This window comes from Artemia franciscana, chromosome 18, assembly GCF_032884065.1.
Source record: "Artemia franciscana chromosome 18, ASM3288406v1, whole genome shotgun sequence".
Taxonomy (NCBI): Eukaryota; Metazoa; Arthropoda; class Branchiopoda; order Anostraca; family Artemiidae; genus Artemia; species Artemia franciscana.
This window is the reverse complement of record NC_088880.1, coordinates 19838125-19853358: the sequence shown is the minus strand read 5'-3', so window position 1 is coordinate 19853358 and position 15234 is coordinate 19838125. Positions and strand designations below refer to the sequence as shown.

Here is a 15234-nt window from a genome sequence, read left to right as displayed (position 1 = left end):
CTCAATAGTAACTAAAACTCTAAAAAATGGAATTTTGATACCAATAGTTACATCAAAAGAATTGCATTTTAATGCTGATTTTAAATATATAAGTTTCATCAAGATCAGTTATACTCATCAAAAGTTACGAGCCTGAGAAAATTTGCCTCATTTTAGAAAATAGGGGGAAACACCCCCTAAAAGTCATACAATCTTGACTAAAATCGCACCATCAGATTCAGCGTATCAGAGAACCCTAATGTAGAAGTTTCAAGCTCCTATCTGCAAAAATGTGGAATTTCGCATTTTTTGTCAGAAGACACATCACGGATGCATGTTTATTTGTTTTTTTTTCCCTGGGTGATCGTATCGACTGAGTGGTCCTAGAATGTCGTGAGAGTGCTCATTCTAACGGGAATTAAAAGTCCTAGTGCCCTTTTTGAGTGACCAAAAAAATTAGAGGGCATCTAGGCCCCCTCCCACGCTCATTTTTCCCAAAAGTCACCGGATCAAAATTCTGAGATAGCCACTTTATTCACTATAGTCCAAAAACCAGTGCAGTCCTCGTGGGAGAGGTTGCAAGTTACATACTTGGACCTGTGTTTACATATAGTAATGGTTACTGGGAAGTGTACAGACGTTTTCAGGGGGATATTTTTTGTTTAGGGGGGAGATTTGAGAGGGGGGTTACGAGGGAGAATATTTCCATGGAGAAATTTGTCATGGGGGAAGAGAATTTCAATTAAGGGGGCGCAGGTTTTTCTAGCATTACTTGAAAAAACAATGAAAAAATAGATGTGAAAAGTTTTTTCTACTGAAAGTAAGGAGCAGCATTAAAACTTAAAACGAACAAAAATTATTACGCATGTGAGGGGCTTACCTCCTTGTTATACCTCACTCTTTACGCTAAAGTATTTTTAGTAATGTCAACTATTTATTCTACGGCCTTTGTGATTCAGAGCTCATTCTTAAGAAATTGGGACAAAATTTAAGCTTTAGGGTAAAGAGCGAGGTATAGACGAGGGTTGAACCTCCCCCCCCCCCTATACACGCAATCAAAACATACGACGTTTTCATACGCAATGAAAATGTCTTTTAAGAAATTAAAAGTTGTAGTTGCTTTTTTAAGTAATCAAAAAATTGGAGGGCAACTAGGCCTCCTCCCTCGCTCCTTTTTTCGCAAAATCTTCCGATTAATTGCAATTAATTAATATGCAAATTTGGTTTTAATTATTTATGTGCGGAGAGCCAAGGTCAAAACATGCATTAATTCAAAAACGTCCAGAAATTAAATATAAAAAAACAAGTTTTTTTAAATGAAAGTAAGGAGCAACATTAAAACTTAAAACGAACAGAAATTACTCCGTATATGAAAGGGTCTTTTCCTCCTCAACGCCCCGCTCTTTACGCTAAAGTTTGACTCTTTCTCTTAACTCTATTTTTAAAACAGTAAGAAACTTTAGCGTAAAGAGCGGGGCGTTGAGGAGGAAAAGCCCCTTTCATATACGGAGTAATTTCTGTTTGTTTTGAGTTTTAATGTTGCTCCTCACTTTCATTTAATCATTGGAAAAGGAGGTATTGTTTATCCCTGGGTGTGTGAGAAATTTTAGAAGAACCGCCCCTTAAAATCAAAATACTATGAAGAATATGCTGTTAAAACTAGAAAGATTCAGAGGGAAGAGGGCATTTGCAAAGCCTTCCTTCTGTCCCCAATTGACGGGCGTTTTTTAGACGTTAATGGTAGTGGTAAGTACATGAACGCTTTGAAGGCATATGGTAAATAAAATATTAATTGCAAGAATTTCTCTTAGTTCCACATTTCCACCCTCCTCTGATGTCCCAGTGCCCCACTAGTAATGGAGAAAAAGAAAAAAAGAAAAAATTAAAGTATCCTTCTCTTTTTCGAAATTCACGAAAATGTGATTTACTTTTCTGTTTACTGTTCGGACAAGCATAAACAGTATTTATCATTATTCCTTAACAAACTTTGAATTGGAGTGAAACATTTTTAACTGTGCAGTTTTTTTCAAAACCTTTTTTTTTTCACTCGCTAAGAGGCAGGGAAGCATTCACGAGTGGTACTCATCAAAAAAGGATCTTCTATGGAAAGTTTTGGCACCTCTTGTAAAATCAACGCATTTTAGATATTATGAATCAGAATAACTAATAAACATTTTTTTGTTACATATGTTTTAGTCAGAGGGAAGCATCCAATTAAGGAACTTCGATTCTAGAGATCTCAATCAACGGCGCGCTGTTTGTGCTTTCAGTCCTATTTACTCCAGAAATGGTATAAAAAGTCCCAGGGTACTGTGCGCGACCTTGCGATAGCGTTGCCTGGGCAGCAGCCCACTAGTGCTGGAGAAATATAAAGGATAAAAAAGGACCCATTAGCTTTTCAAGCTTATTTCAAAATTTTTGAAAACGTGCATTCTGTTAAGATAGGCCTAGATAGCTGTTGTTATTCCAAAATTAAAGTTAAAAGAACTTTTTATTGAATAGTTTTTTTTAAACGTGTTTTCTTTCCACCTGCGAAGGGGCTGAGAGAGAAATATGCAATGTTGCGATAGTCTGCTTCCTTTGGTAGACAAAATAAAAAAAAGGAGACAAATCAATGTAACCAATGAGAAAAGTTATTTTCCTTTATGTTCAAGCTGGATCCATATTTTTTTTTTAAACTGGCACACTGAAATTTTCTGGCCTATAAATACTATCTAGGTAGGTCACAAGGTTGGGAAAATTCACTTAGCGCCTTACTGTTGGGAGATTTTTGTAATGTAAATATTTTAAAGAACATAAACGTGACAAGACAAATCCGAACAGCTAAAGTAAAGGGTACAGAAGAACTGTCTGAGGTACTGATAAACGAAAATGAAGCACAAAGGATTATGCGTTTTGAAGACATGCACCAACGACAATCACAACGAATTAAAATGAAAATGAAACACAAAGAACAATGTTTGGTTAGAAGACAATCAAAAGCGATAATTACCATTATCTTTATTCTAGGGTTACAAATCAACAATTTTAACTGAATTAAGTAATTATAGTGTGAATTCAAATCCTCCTTCCTGTTTAACTTTCACAGACTCGGACACAATAAACTGGTACATTCCTTCATTCAAATGTAATTTTGCTTTGTTCAAACCAACTGCAGATTTCGTAGTGTAAAATTTTCGTTTTCAATTAAATAAAATTTTTGCTGTTTTAAATTCCATGGCCTTTGCTTTAGCTGTTCCGAGTTATTTTTCATCTATTATAATTTGCATACGTCACAGATACTAAAAGCGATATGACCTGCCTTGATGGAAAAACTGTATAATTTATGCTCTTGAAATGAATATAAATATGGCGTCACTCACATGAAATTCTTTTCTAAAATTGAGGCTCTAAACGATTTTTTTCAAACTCGTGACCTATCTAGATTTTTTTTTCTTGGCTAGAAAATCTGAGGTTGTCACTTTAAAAATAATGTATATATTGAGGTGTTTCAAGAACAAATGCTCGTTTACATACTCAGTTACATAGTTTCTCGTATAAAGAAAGTAGATATATTAATTCTTTTATTTCAGGTTGCATGTCCTGCAAATAAACATTTGATGAAAACCCCTAAGCGAGAGCCGTATTATTTTATCAATGGCCATGAGCCCCAACCCGAGCCCTGGGGAGAGCGGTACCCTTTGGTTGGAGGATGCCTAGTCTTTAACTATGAAATAAACAGCCCAGTACCATACGTAAGAAGTATTCAAGCTGTTTTATCTGTTTTATTTCACTAATTTTTCAAGTTCTAACTATCATAAGTCCCTGAAATAGGAAGTTCTATTTTTCTTCAAAGCTACTAAGTAGCGCATAGATTTTGAGGAGGTGCCAAGTATTGTCAAAAGGCCGTCAGTTTTCTATTTTAAAACTGACAAAATGACGAAAAATGAAACGAACAGAAAAATCTCAAAAAGAAATGTATCTCTGCACAATTAATAAAACAAAAATCTACCAAGGAGGCAAACCAGTATGTCTCTCCGGGGAGTATCAGTCTATAACACATCCAAAAGCTATGGATGTATCTTTCATTTTCATAAATTTACAGGAGAGCGAAAATACAGCTATTCAACTTTTCACAAGAATAGTATATTCTTCAGGAACTTAGACTAAGTGTAATATTCGAAAATTATATGAGGTCACACTCCTAAACAATTTCTACCTTAACAATGACTTGTAGACATCCTTCATATAAACTTCTTAATTTACATTAGGTAAAAACATCTTTTTCAGTTTTTCAAGTAGATGAACATTATCATCTAGATTCTTTTGTGTTTAAAAAAAAAATTGAATAAGGAAAGTGTGACTTACACTTCACTTCCGTTGTTTTTGGGTAAATAGGGAGATAGATAGATGAATAAATCTATTCAATTTACTCAAAAATACAAAAACATTAATTCCCAACAAAGATCAGAGCTTGTAAAGTTGGGTTCGTGAATAATAGGACATAGAAACAACAAAACATCTCATATTATTAGAATAAAAGACAAAATTATTTGATCAACCAAAAAAACTCCAATAAGAACGTAAAGCCTTAGAAACTAGGAAGAAAGAAATGCCGGGGAGGAGAGGAGTAGGAGGCCATTTCATTATGGAGACATAAAAATAAAACACACAAAGCAAATATAATAAATTTTAATGTATCATCATCAATAGTGAATAAAAAAAAATAATAAACAATCTTTGATGTTTGCTTCATTAAATTCAGCTGAGATTTTTGGAGTGGATCAATCAGTTTTTTCCCATTCAGCTTATATTTATTTGAAATGAATATTATTTGATACCTAATTCAAAATCTTTATCTTTCGGATCTTGTAAAAGAAATTCGGTATATTCCAGACCACCGACGGGCCAAACGAGGGGCAAAATCAGCAAATATTTATTGTAGAAATAATTATCAGATTTTGAATTTGAAAATGCCGTATGGGAATGTTTATTTCTCGTATATGTTTTAAGCCCTACAGATTTTATCATACCTGTATTTTACATCAACACAGGTATTATTTTATTATTTCTGGTCCGTTCCCTCTTATGCCTTCATTTTCTATTTTGTCAGCAAGAATTTCATGGTTTAAAGTGTCAAAGGCTTTCTTAACAACGTAGAAAATAGTAGCCACATGGAAATCATCACCTAAACGATAACTTATTTCTAATAAGTGAGCTCTAACTGCGTGTTGTGTCGAACGGCTTGCCATAAATCCAAACGGTTATTTGTTAAAAAATTTTATACTATCCAAATAATTAGAAATCCTTTCTTTTAATATTTGTTTAACACTTTAGATAATGGTGATACAATTGAATTGGAACGTAAACTATTTGCATCAGATTTATCACCTTTTTATGTAACAGAATTTCCCGGGCAATTTTTTATCTACAAGGAAATATACCTGAACCGATCAATAAATTGAAAATGCCATTGAGTGGTTCAAAAATCACTCTAGCAATACTTTTTAACAATTTTCTCGATAGTTCATCATATCCTACTGAATTATTATTGGTTTGAATAGTGATACTTTGTTTTGTGTTTAGCAACACAGGTGGTTCATGGTTTGAATAGGATACTTTGTGTTTAGCATTTTTAGAAGCTATGGCTTTTTTTTACTATTTCACGAGTTTTTCTTTTGCTTGTTTTATTAAACTAGGTTCGGGCAAAGGACATTTTTGGACATTTCATTTTCGCCTTTTAGACATTTTTGCTCTCCGGACATTTCACACAACTCAAAAGCCTAAGAAGACAGAAAAATGTTGAAGAGTTCTTTATATTATAGTCAGAAAGAGTACGCCCATCTTTTAGCTGTATACCAGACCAAATCAGACGCTGCTGATCAGAGGGCACGCCTTCCTCCTCTTGGATTTTCGCTTTAATATATTCAATTGTGTGCGATGGTTCTACCTCAATAGCAATTGTCCTTCCTCTAACGGTCTTGACTAAAATCCACATATATTTCAGGCGAAGCGTCGAATCCTTCTCTATGTTATAGTCTGAGAGAGTACGCATACTGTTTTCCAGCGCTTTATCTGCAAAAATCAAAATTTGCTGATCCTGGGAAATACCTCCTTTATCTTGAATCTTTGCTTTGACTTTTTCAATAGTGTCTGTGGGCTCAACTTCAAGCGTAATTTCCTTTTCTGTGAGTGTTCTTATGAAAATTTGCATGATTCTATCTGAAAGATAAATACAGTAATAATGTAACAATACTCTCATTGCACCCTAATAGTATTGATTTCGCTAGTACAAAAATTGACAAATATTTCAGCAAAAGAAAACTTTATTCAGAAAAACTTAATTGGGAAGTCCTTGTGAATATTTTAATTAAATGTATACATTTTTTTTGCAATTTTTATGTTTCGATTCAAACTACAAAAATATCTCAATTTTTTTCTTGTTTGTTAGATAAAATCCTCTCGCTACATCATTGAGCTTATGGGTTTGAACGCAACCACTTATATAATGTCAGGAGGAAGGTTCAAAAAGCGAAAATTTGCAATTATAACAAATGATGATTCTCTATTTTGACAAGGTATTACAACAATTCAAAAACGTTAAAAAAGAAAACCAAAAGTTTCAAGCTTAGTACATTTCGATCTTAGAAATCGGACTTGCTTCAAGAATCAAATATTTTTGAAAAGAAATTAAATTACTTAAAGAGCAAACATATATTTGACAAGGGATTAAAACAATTCAAAAACTTCAAAAAAGAAATCTTTTTGAACGCAACCAGTTATACAATCTCAATAGGAAGGCGCAAAAATGAGAATTTGCAATTATTACAAATGGAGATTCTCTATTTGGCAAGGGATTACGAAAATACTAAAAAAAGAAAACTAAAAGTTTGAAGCTTTGTACCTATCGTTGTTATAAATCGACTAGCTTCAATGATCTTTGAACAGAAAGAGTATGAAAAGACATTAAATTGCTTAAAGAGCAAAAAACTAGTAATTGCAAAAATATTTTATTTTATTTCGGACTTGTTTTATAATCAAATATCTTTAATAAAGCTTAGTAAGAAAAAACAAAAAAATTACAAATTGTCTACGGTTAGAGGACAAGTGACGATGAGATTCTATATATAGAAGCCTGCCGCGTGTCGATTACTTTGGCTCGGTGGCTGGTAATTGCAAAAATATTTGTATATAATTTAACAAGGGATTACAACAATTCAAAAACTTTAAAAAATAAACCAAAAGTTCGAAGCTTAGTAAAAATCCTTGTTAAAATCGTACTTGCTTTAATAATCAAATATCTTGCAAAAGATTCAGAATGAAAAGAAATTAAATTGCATGAAGAGCAAAAACCTGGTAATTGCAAAAATATTCGTATATATTTTAACAAGGGATTACAACAATTCAAAACCTTCAAAAAGAAAACCAAAAGTTTGAAGCTTAGTAGAAATTCTTGTTAAAAATTGTGCTTGCTTTAATAGTCAAATATCTTGCAAAAGATACAGTTTGACAAGACATTAAATTGGATAAAGAGCAAAAAACTTGTAATTGCCAAAATATTTGTATATATTTTAACAAGGAACTACAACAATTCAAAAACCTTAAAAAGAAAACCAAAAGTTTGAAGCTTACTAGTAATCCTTGTTAAAAATTGTACTTGCTTTAATAATCAAATATTTTTGAAAAGACCACAATATGAAAAGACAGTAAATTTTCTTCGCACTTTAGCGTAATTACAATAAATAATAGAGGTTAAAAGTGACAAATTAAAACTAAAATTTACAACTTACTAAACTAAGGAATGAGCCCAACAGAAGAAAGCAAGCAAAGGAACAATGAGAAAAAATATTAAAACAAAGAAAATAAAACAAGTCGATAGGCAAATGAAGTGGAAAGGGAAAAGATGAATAAATAATTGAAATGATTGGTCAAGTCATACAAATCATGCTAAATTCTTTATTTTATTTTAGTTTACAAGATCATGCATTGAAGGAGCATACCTGCCTGTTAGACTGGAATCTTTTGAACAGCCATCGTGGGTTTCAAAAGAACCGAAAAAAGATGACCCTTCCCTTGATAGAATTAGTCAATCCGGAGTCAGCTACTCCTTAGAATCAGAGAAAAACAAACCTGGTAGTATTTTAAATAACCTTTACGATCATGTTGGACCGATGATTCCTCCCGATGATTGGTATGGGAGTACTGTTCCTCCTTTGAAATTTGAATCACGATTTGAGAGTGGTAATTTAGCAAAAGCTGTACAATTAACGGCGTCCTTGTATGAGCTGTATTTACGATCAGATCTGTTCTGCAATAGGCATGCATCTTGGTTTTATTTTAGAGTTGAAAATATGAAATCCGGGTTCGTATATAGGTAAGTTTCAATCTCTATTTCTATCGTAAAAACTTTACTATCTTTTCTAGGAAACAAGTTTAGAATATGTACAAAAAAATAAACCTAATACAGAAATTAGGCTACAAATCAACTTCAGTTTTTCCTGTAAAATGATGTTTTGGTTCAATTTTTTTTTAGATTTCGTAACATGCCCAAAATTTTAGACACTTACTATGTTACCTACTGGTTTGGTGGGGAACCGGGAGTTCATCAGGGTTGCATTCCATCATTATTGTTATTGATCATTTTGATGCATGGTGTGTAGAGATTCTTTAATATTCTAAGAGAAGATAGTATAATGCTAACGTATTGCTCCCTAGGTAAGGGTCTGGGGATAACAGAATCTTTTCGGGAATTTTGAGATTCTAAGAAGCGAAAATATGCTAGAACTTGTATATTCATGAACAAAATTAGTGTGTTTTAGGATTTAGTGGGGACGGAAAGGGTAGGTAATGAGATAATTAACCAAATAGATAGTTTTACTTTTTGAGGCTGTATAAGTAGTAAGGAAAGTGACTGGTGTGAAGGGGTAGAACCTAACCTAACCTTAAATAATTTTGGCACTGGGAGTTCTCTGTAGTTAAAAATAAGGTTGGATGCATTAGAAAGTCTTAGAGCAAATATTTTGAAACTAGAAGTCATAGCAGTAATGGGTGTTAAGGGTGCATCTGGGTCTTAGGTATTACGAAAAGCCGTGAAAAAAGTTCTAAGTATTTCAAACAGGAAATGTCTAACGATATGTATAGATGATTGTTCAGCACTAATCAAGATCTTGAAGAAAAATTTATGTTGATCCCTCTCGTCGTCGTCGACATTCAAGAAAGCTCATAATAGTAAGGACACTTCTTTTAAGGACTTTACTTTTAGCAAACCAATTGAAGCTAAACAAAAGTAGAACGTCATTTCGTAGGTAGGAAGATTTTGAAAGAAAGATGTAAAGAAGTCCCCAATTTTTACAAGGGGGTTGTGGGTCAAAGAATAAAGTAAACCTCCAAATAAAGTGGGATGAGGTAGGGTGTCTATTCTTGCTTAGGGTGTCCTTTTATTATATCGTCCACAGCTATCTGTTGCTACTAGTAGCAGCACATGTATTTTAGTCATTCCAATAGCATTATAAAGCAATGAAATAAAAAAGAAATGTAAAATTAGTCAGAAAATGTCAAGTTAGGTTGTCAATCTAGAATATTATCAACTTTCTCTTACTGAATGTTTAAAATCTTGGAGGCTAGTTGAAGAAATTTGTTTTTGCCAGTGTGTAAGAACTAAATTAAGAAAGGAAACATATGACAGCATCGATGCACCATGTAGGCTGGAAGCATGGTGCACTGCTTAAATTGAGCATAAAATGACTAAACACAATGGATGAATAAAAATGAAGTTCTGGCCGCTGTCTGGCCGCAAATATCATTTTATTAGAATAGTTTCGGTTTTCGCTCATCAATCAAAAAGCTTCGTGACACATACAGACATCCTGAATGAGAAATGGAACATATTTGATACAATTTATTACCTTATTACAAAAAAGTTGAAAGTGTTACTTAATTATTAAAAGGCGTAAAGTATTGTTTTTATTTCGCATTTTAAATTTCTTAGACCATGGAAATTTGGGTTTCATGTTTATTTTCTGTAGACTTATCACTCTTAAAATGTCTCCGGTCACTAGCTTTTTTTCTCTTTTTTCATTTCTTTTTATACAGCTCAGTAATTAATTTGGATCCACTGACAGAATATTAAAATATCTTTGTTGAAAAAAAATAAAACGCAAGGAGTATCTAAGAACAATGAGTCTAGAACTCCGTCAGGATCCAGATAGATTATTTATGTGGCTCAGCTCTTATTTTCCAGCTCCTCAGGTGGATGATTGCTATATCAATTTTTGATATAGCAGCTTTGATATAGCAGCTTGATTCGAACAGCTTCTAGCTGTTCGAGCGTTTTTGTTTATTTTATCAAATTTAATATTTTTTAAATGAAAGTAAGGTTTTTTCGAATGATTGAAAAGTGTGACACCAGAACCTAAACGAACAGAAATTATTCCGTATATAATGAGAGTTGGCCCCTTCACAACCCTTCACTTTCTACACTAAAGTTTGACTTTATGTCCCAATCCATTAAGAGTGATTGCTCAAACACGAGGGCTGTCTAATTGGAATAAGAAGTTTTTTGAAGCACTATAGTATTCTAATGTAAAAAGTGATGAGTTGAGAAGGGGTGTCCTCCTTCTTACGTATTTTTACCTCACTTGCTTTTATTTATTTATTTTATCTCTCGTGGTTTCTAATAACATGCGTGCCTAGGATTACCCTAAATTTTAAGAGGGCTATTGCCCCCCTTAAAAAAACAACTCTCTAAATAAAAAATTAATCTTTGCAAATCAACGCTTCAAGAAAAAGAGTTCATTTAGTGTATCTGCTTTTCGAACTAAAGTATAACTATCCGAAACAGGCAATTGTCAATGCTGAGGGAGGAGGAGTCATATGAAAAGGAAGAAACTTCATATTTTATAGGTACCTTTAGGTATCAATTACCTTTAGGTACCTTTATTACCTAGGTACCTTTAGGGTTCTTGTACATTTGAATTTAATTGCATAATTTCATCAAGATCTTCGCCTTCTTTGGAGAGTTTCATTCCTATTTCTATAATCATGTAAATTTTGCCATGATAATAGATTTTAATGAGCGGCTTTAAATTAGTACAGTTTTCATATTAAGGATAAACATGAATCATAGATATTATAATCAAAACCCCGTTTTTATAGATTCCTGTTTCAATTGACGAGGGCCTCTTTGCTTACATTTTTACTGTGACCTGTCAAGGCTCTCTGAAGTGTATACGAGAATTGTTATTCCCTTCCTCAGCTTCCAGTTTTGACATTCAAGTTTAATGTTCTTAAAATAATCTTTGGGTACGATTCACTATAATTGGCTTTTATTCCTTTTCTGTTCCAAAATTTAGAAAAAGATTGGCTGTGCAAAGCCTTATATTTTGTGCATTCAACTGCATATAAAACAGGTTTTATTATTATCAAAGTCCTTTTTAAATTCAATCTTTACCTTTCATTGAAAAACTTTTGTGATAGAAAATTGATATATTAAAAGATTTAGGTATATCATAGTTTTATTGGATCACCAATAGGACTGCAAATCATTCTGCTTACTTTGCTTGGATTTCATGGTGAAGAGTCACGAAAATTTGGAGGGGGAAAAAAGGCTTTTTCTCAGTTTTTTTTTCATAAGGAAAAAAAACTAAAAATCTAACTATTAAGGGTAGTTTTGCTTTATTTCATTTCAATGGAGATATAAACAAGAGCTAAGAGCTCATATGGCACTTGTGACAAGGCCAGAAGAGCTAAGAGCCAAGAGCTCATATGGTATGAGCTCTAACAAAATTCTAAGAATCAATAGATTGATTTAAAAGGAAAATCAGAGGCTTAATGCCGGTCGGGATTTAAGATAAGAGCTCTGAGTCACATTGTCCTTCTAAATATTAAAATTCATTAAGATCTGATCACCCACTTGTAAGTTATAAATACATAATTTTTTCTAATTTTTCCTCTCCCTTTAGCCCCCCAGATGGTGGAATCTGGGAAAACGACTTTATCAAGTCAATTTGTGCAGCTCCCTGAAACGCCTACCAATTTTCATCGTCCTAGCACGTCCAGAAGCACCAAACTCGCCAAAGCACTGAACCCCTCCCCCCAACTCCCCCAAAGAGAGCGAATCCAATACGGCTACGTCAATCACGTATCTACGACATTTGCTTATGCTATCCACCAAGCTTCATCCCGATTCCTCCACTCTAAGCGTTTTCCAAGATTTCCGATTTCCCCCTCCAACTCCCCCCAATGTCAACTGATATGCACGGGATTTGAAATAAGAGCTCTGAGACATGAATTCCTTCTAAATATCAAATTTCATTAAGATCCGGTCACCCGTTCTTAAGTTAAAAATACCTCAATTTTTCTAATTTTTCCAAATTAACACCCCCCAGCTCCTCCAAAGAGAACGGATCAGTTCTAATTATATCAATCACATATCTAGAACTTATGCTTATTCTTCCCATCAAGTTTCATCCCGATCTCCCCACTCTAAGCGTTTTCCAAGATTGCTGTTTCCCTCCTCCAGCTCCCTATGTCCCTGATCCTAGTCGAGTCGAAAATGGAGCATCTGAGACATAAGATCCTTCTATATATCAAGTTTCATTAAGATCCGATCACCTATTCGTAAGATAAAAATACTCCAATTTTCACGTTTTCCAAGAATTCCGGTTTCCCCCTCCAACTCCCCCCAATATCACAGGATCTGGTCGAAATTTAAAATAACAGCTTTAAAGTACAATATCCTTCTAAATATCAAATTTCATTAAGATCTGATCACCCGTTCGCAAGTTACAAATACATCATTTTCTGAATTACCCCCCCCCCCTCAACTCCACCAAAAAGAGTAAATCCGGTCCGGTTATGTCAGTCACGTATCTTAGACTTGTTTTTATTCTTCCCATCCAGTTTCATCCTGATCTCTCCGCTTTAAGTATTTTCTAAGATTTCCGGTCCCCTCCCCCAACTGCCCCCTCCAATGAGGCTGGATCCGGTTGAGATTTAAAATAAGAGACCTGAGTTACGAAGTCCTTCTAAATATGAAGTTTCATGAAGATCCGATCACTCTTTCGAATCGTAAGTTAAAAATACGTAATTTTTTCTAATTTTTCAGAATTACCCCCCCCCCAAATTCCCCCAAATAGAGCGGATCCGTTCCAATTATGTCGATCACGTATCCAAGACTTCTGCTTATTTTTCCCACCAAGTTTCATCCCGATCCCTCCGCTCTAAGTGTTTTCCATGATTTTAGGTCCCCCCAAACTCCCCCCAATGTCACCAGATCCTGTCGGGATTTAAAATAAGAGCCTTGAGACACGATATCCTTCTAAATATCAAATTTCTTTGAGATCCGATCACCCGTTCGTAAGTTAAAAATACCTCATTTTTTTAATTTTTCAGAATTAACCCCCCCCTTAACTACCCCAAAGAGAGCAGATCTGTTCCGGTTATGTCAATCATGTATCTAGGACTTGTGCTTATTTTTCCCACCAGGTTTCATCCCGATCCCTCCACTCTAAGTGTTTTGCAAGATTTTAGGTTTCCCCTTCCCAACTCCTCCCCAATGTCACCAGATCCGGTCGGAATTAAAATAAGAGCTCTGAGACACGATATCCATCCAAACATCAAATTTCATTAAGATCTGATCAACCGTTCGTAAGTTAAAAACACTTCATTTTTTCTATTTTTTCCAAATTGACCGGCCACCACTCCCTCCCCCCAGATAGTCGAATCGGAAAAAAGACTATTTCTAATTTAATCTGGTCTGGTACCTGATATGCCCGCCAAAGTTCATCGTCCTATCTTACCTGGAAGTGCCTAAAGTAGCAAAACCGGGACCGACAGACAGACCGACAGAATTTGCGATTGCTATACGTCACTTGGTTAATACCAAGTGCCATAAAAAAGGTGTCTTGCAAAATCTAGAGGATGGCTTAATTGCCATAAATACAAAAGTTCAGATCAACAGCTACAAAATAACAGTTCTATGAGCACTTGGCAACAAAATCTTGGTATTCAAGCGAGGTTTTTTTGCTATAATAACCTGATAAGTTATTATAATTTATTAAATTTTTCCTTTTTTACAGGTTTTCTATAGTGAACATGCTGAAATCTGACAGTTTGTACAGAGATGGGCTAAAACCATTGATGTATTCTGAAAAGAACGCAAGCGTATCGAATATAGGCTGGCAAAGATGTGGAGATAACATAACGTACTTCAAAAATGAGTCACTGCAAGTTTTTTAATTTTAGTTTGTTGCTTCATGAGTATAATTTACTATGCATACCTATGATCATAGATGTTTTGTATTATTAGCTACTTGAAAAAGGAACAGTCTCTCTCATATACAGGATAATTTCAAAATAAAAAATATATCAACTCTGTATTGTTAGGCATATGTGTGTTCAGCCAACTTTTTAATTTTAAAAGAAAACCATTTTTGTCAAGGTTTTGTGCCAGGTGAGTAGGCCTTTGCTCCTCCTGAAGTCTCAAGGTTTTTAGTCCCCTCTCCTTCAGGCTACAATACATGCTTCCAAACTGCAACACATCAAAATTTCTAGCTTTCATCACCAGTTACAACCCAAACAAGTTGCCTATGCTAATCAAATGTCGATGCCTGATATTTTGCTTATAATTTGAAATTAAACCCTATCCACCAAAATTATTATTCAATTCGATTAGCATATTCTTCTCTTGCCTACATATATCCTTGGGAAATGCTGGTTTTCTCCAAAGCATAATTCCGCTAATCCGAATTGTGTAGTCATCCTTTTCTCGGTTACAAACAATATTGGCAGAATGCTCTATTAACGAACAAACAATTTGCGATGATTTCCTTAGTATTACCTCGTCAAAAGGGATTCTAAAGTATAATATTACTTCGTAAATGTTTTCAGGAATTAATGTTATGTAAGAAGATTAAAGAGGAGAAACATAACAATCTGATTGAAAATGATTTTACTCTGGCTAGAAAATAGTGGCTCCTAAGAATACTTGCTAAATTATCGATCGTTTAAAACTAAAACGCATTACGAGTATTTCTCATGATTTTGGTTTGAGTGCAGATTGTATAGGCTATTGCATATTCGGTACATTTTGTTATTGATAGGCTATAACCCACCAAAGATGAAAATCACCCATCGTCTGGAAGATTGCTTGGAATTTGTGAAGCAAAAGTTTCCTAGATCAGGTATAATAATCCAAGTAGACTTCAACATTCATAATGGCAACTTTCTGAAAAGTCGTACGACTGATGCAGAAGGTGTTGCTCTGCTAGACCTAAG

General features: G+C 34.2%; 1 protein-coding gene across 6 annotated transcripts in view; it reads left to right on the top strand.

Annotated features, from left to right (window-relative positions):
- The window catches only part of LOC136038720 (cytosolic carboxypeptidase 3-like), a 110204-nt gene that overhangs the window by 52767 nt on the left and 42203 nt on the right, over positions 1-15234 (top strand). For all 6 annotated transcript variants that reach the window (XM_065722053.1, XM_065722056.1, XM_065722050.1 and 3 more), the window contains 3 exons: positions 3552-3713; positions 7929-8332; positions 14037-14183. In XM_065722053.1, the coding sequence (XP_065578125.1) occupies positions 3552-3713; positions 7929-8332; positions 14037-14183 (713 nt within the window). The remainder of the gene's footprint in view (positions 1-3551; positions 3714-7928; positions 8333-14036; positions 14184-15234) is intronic.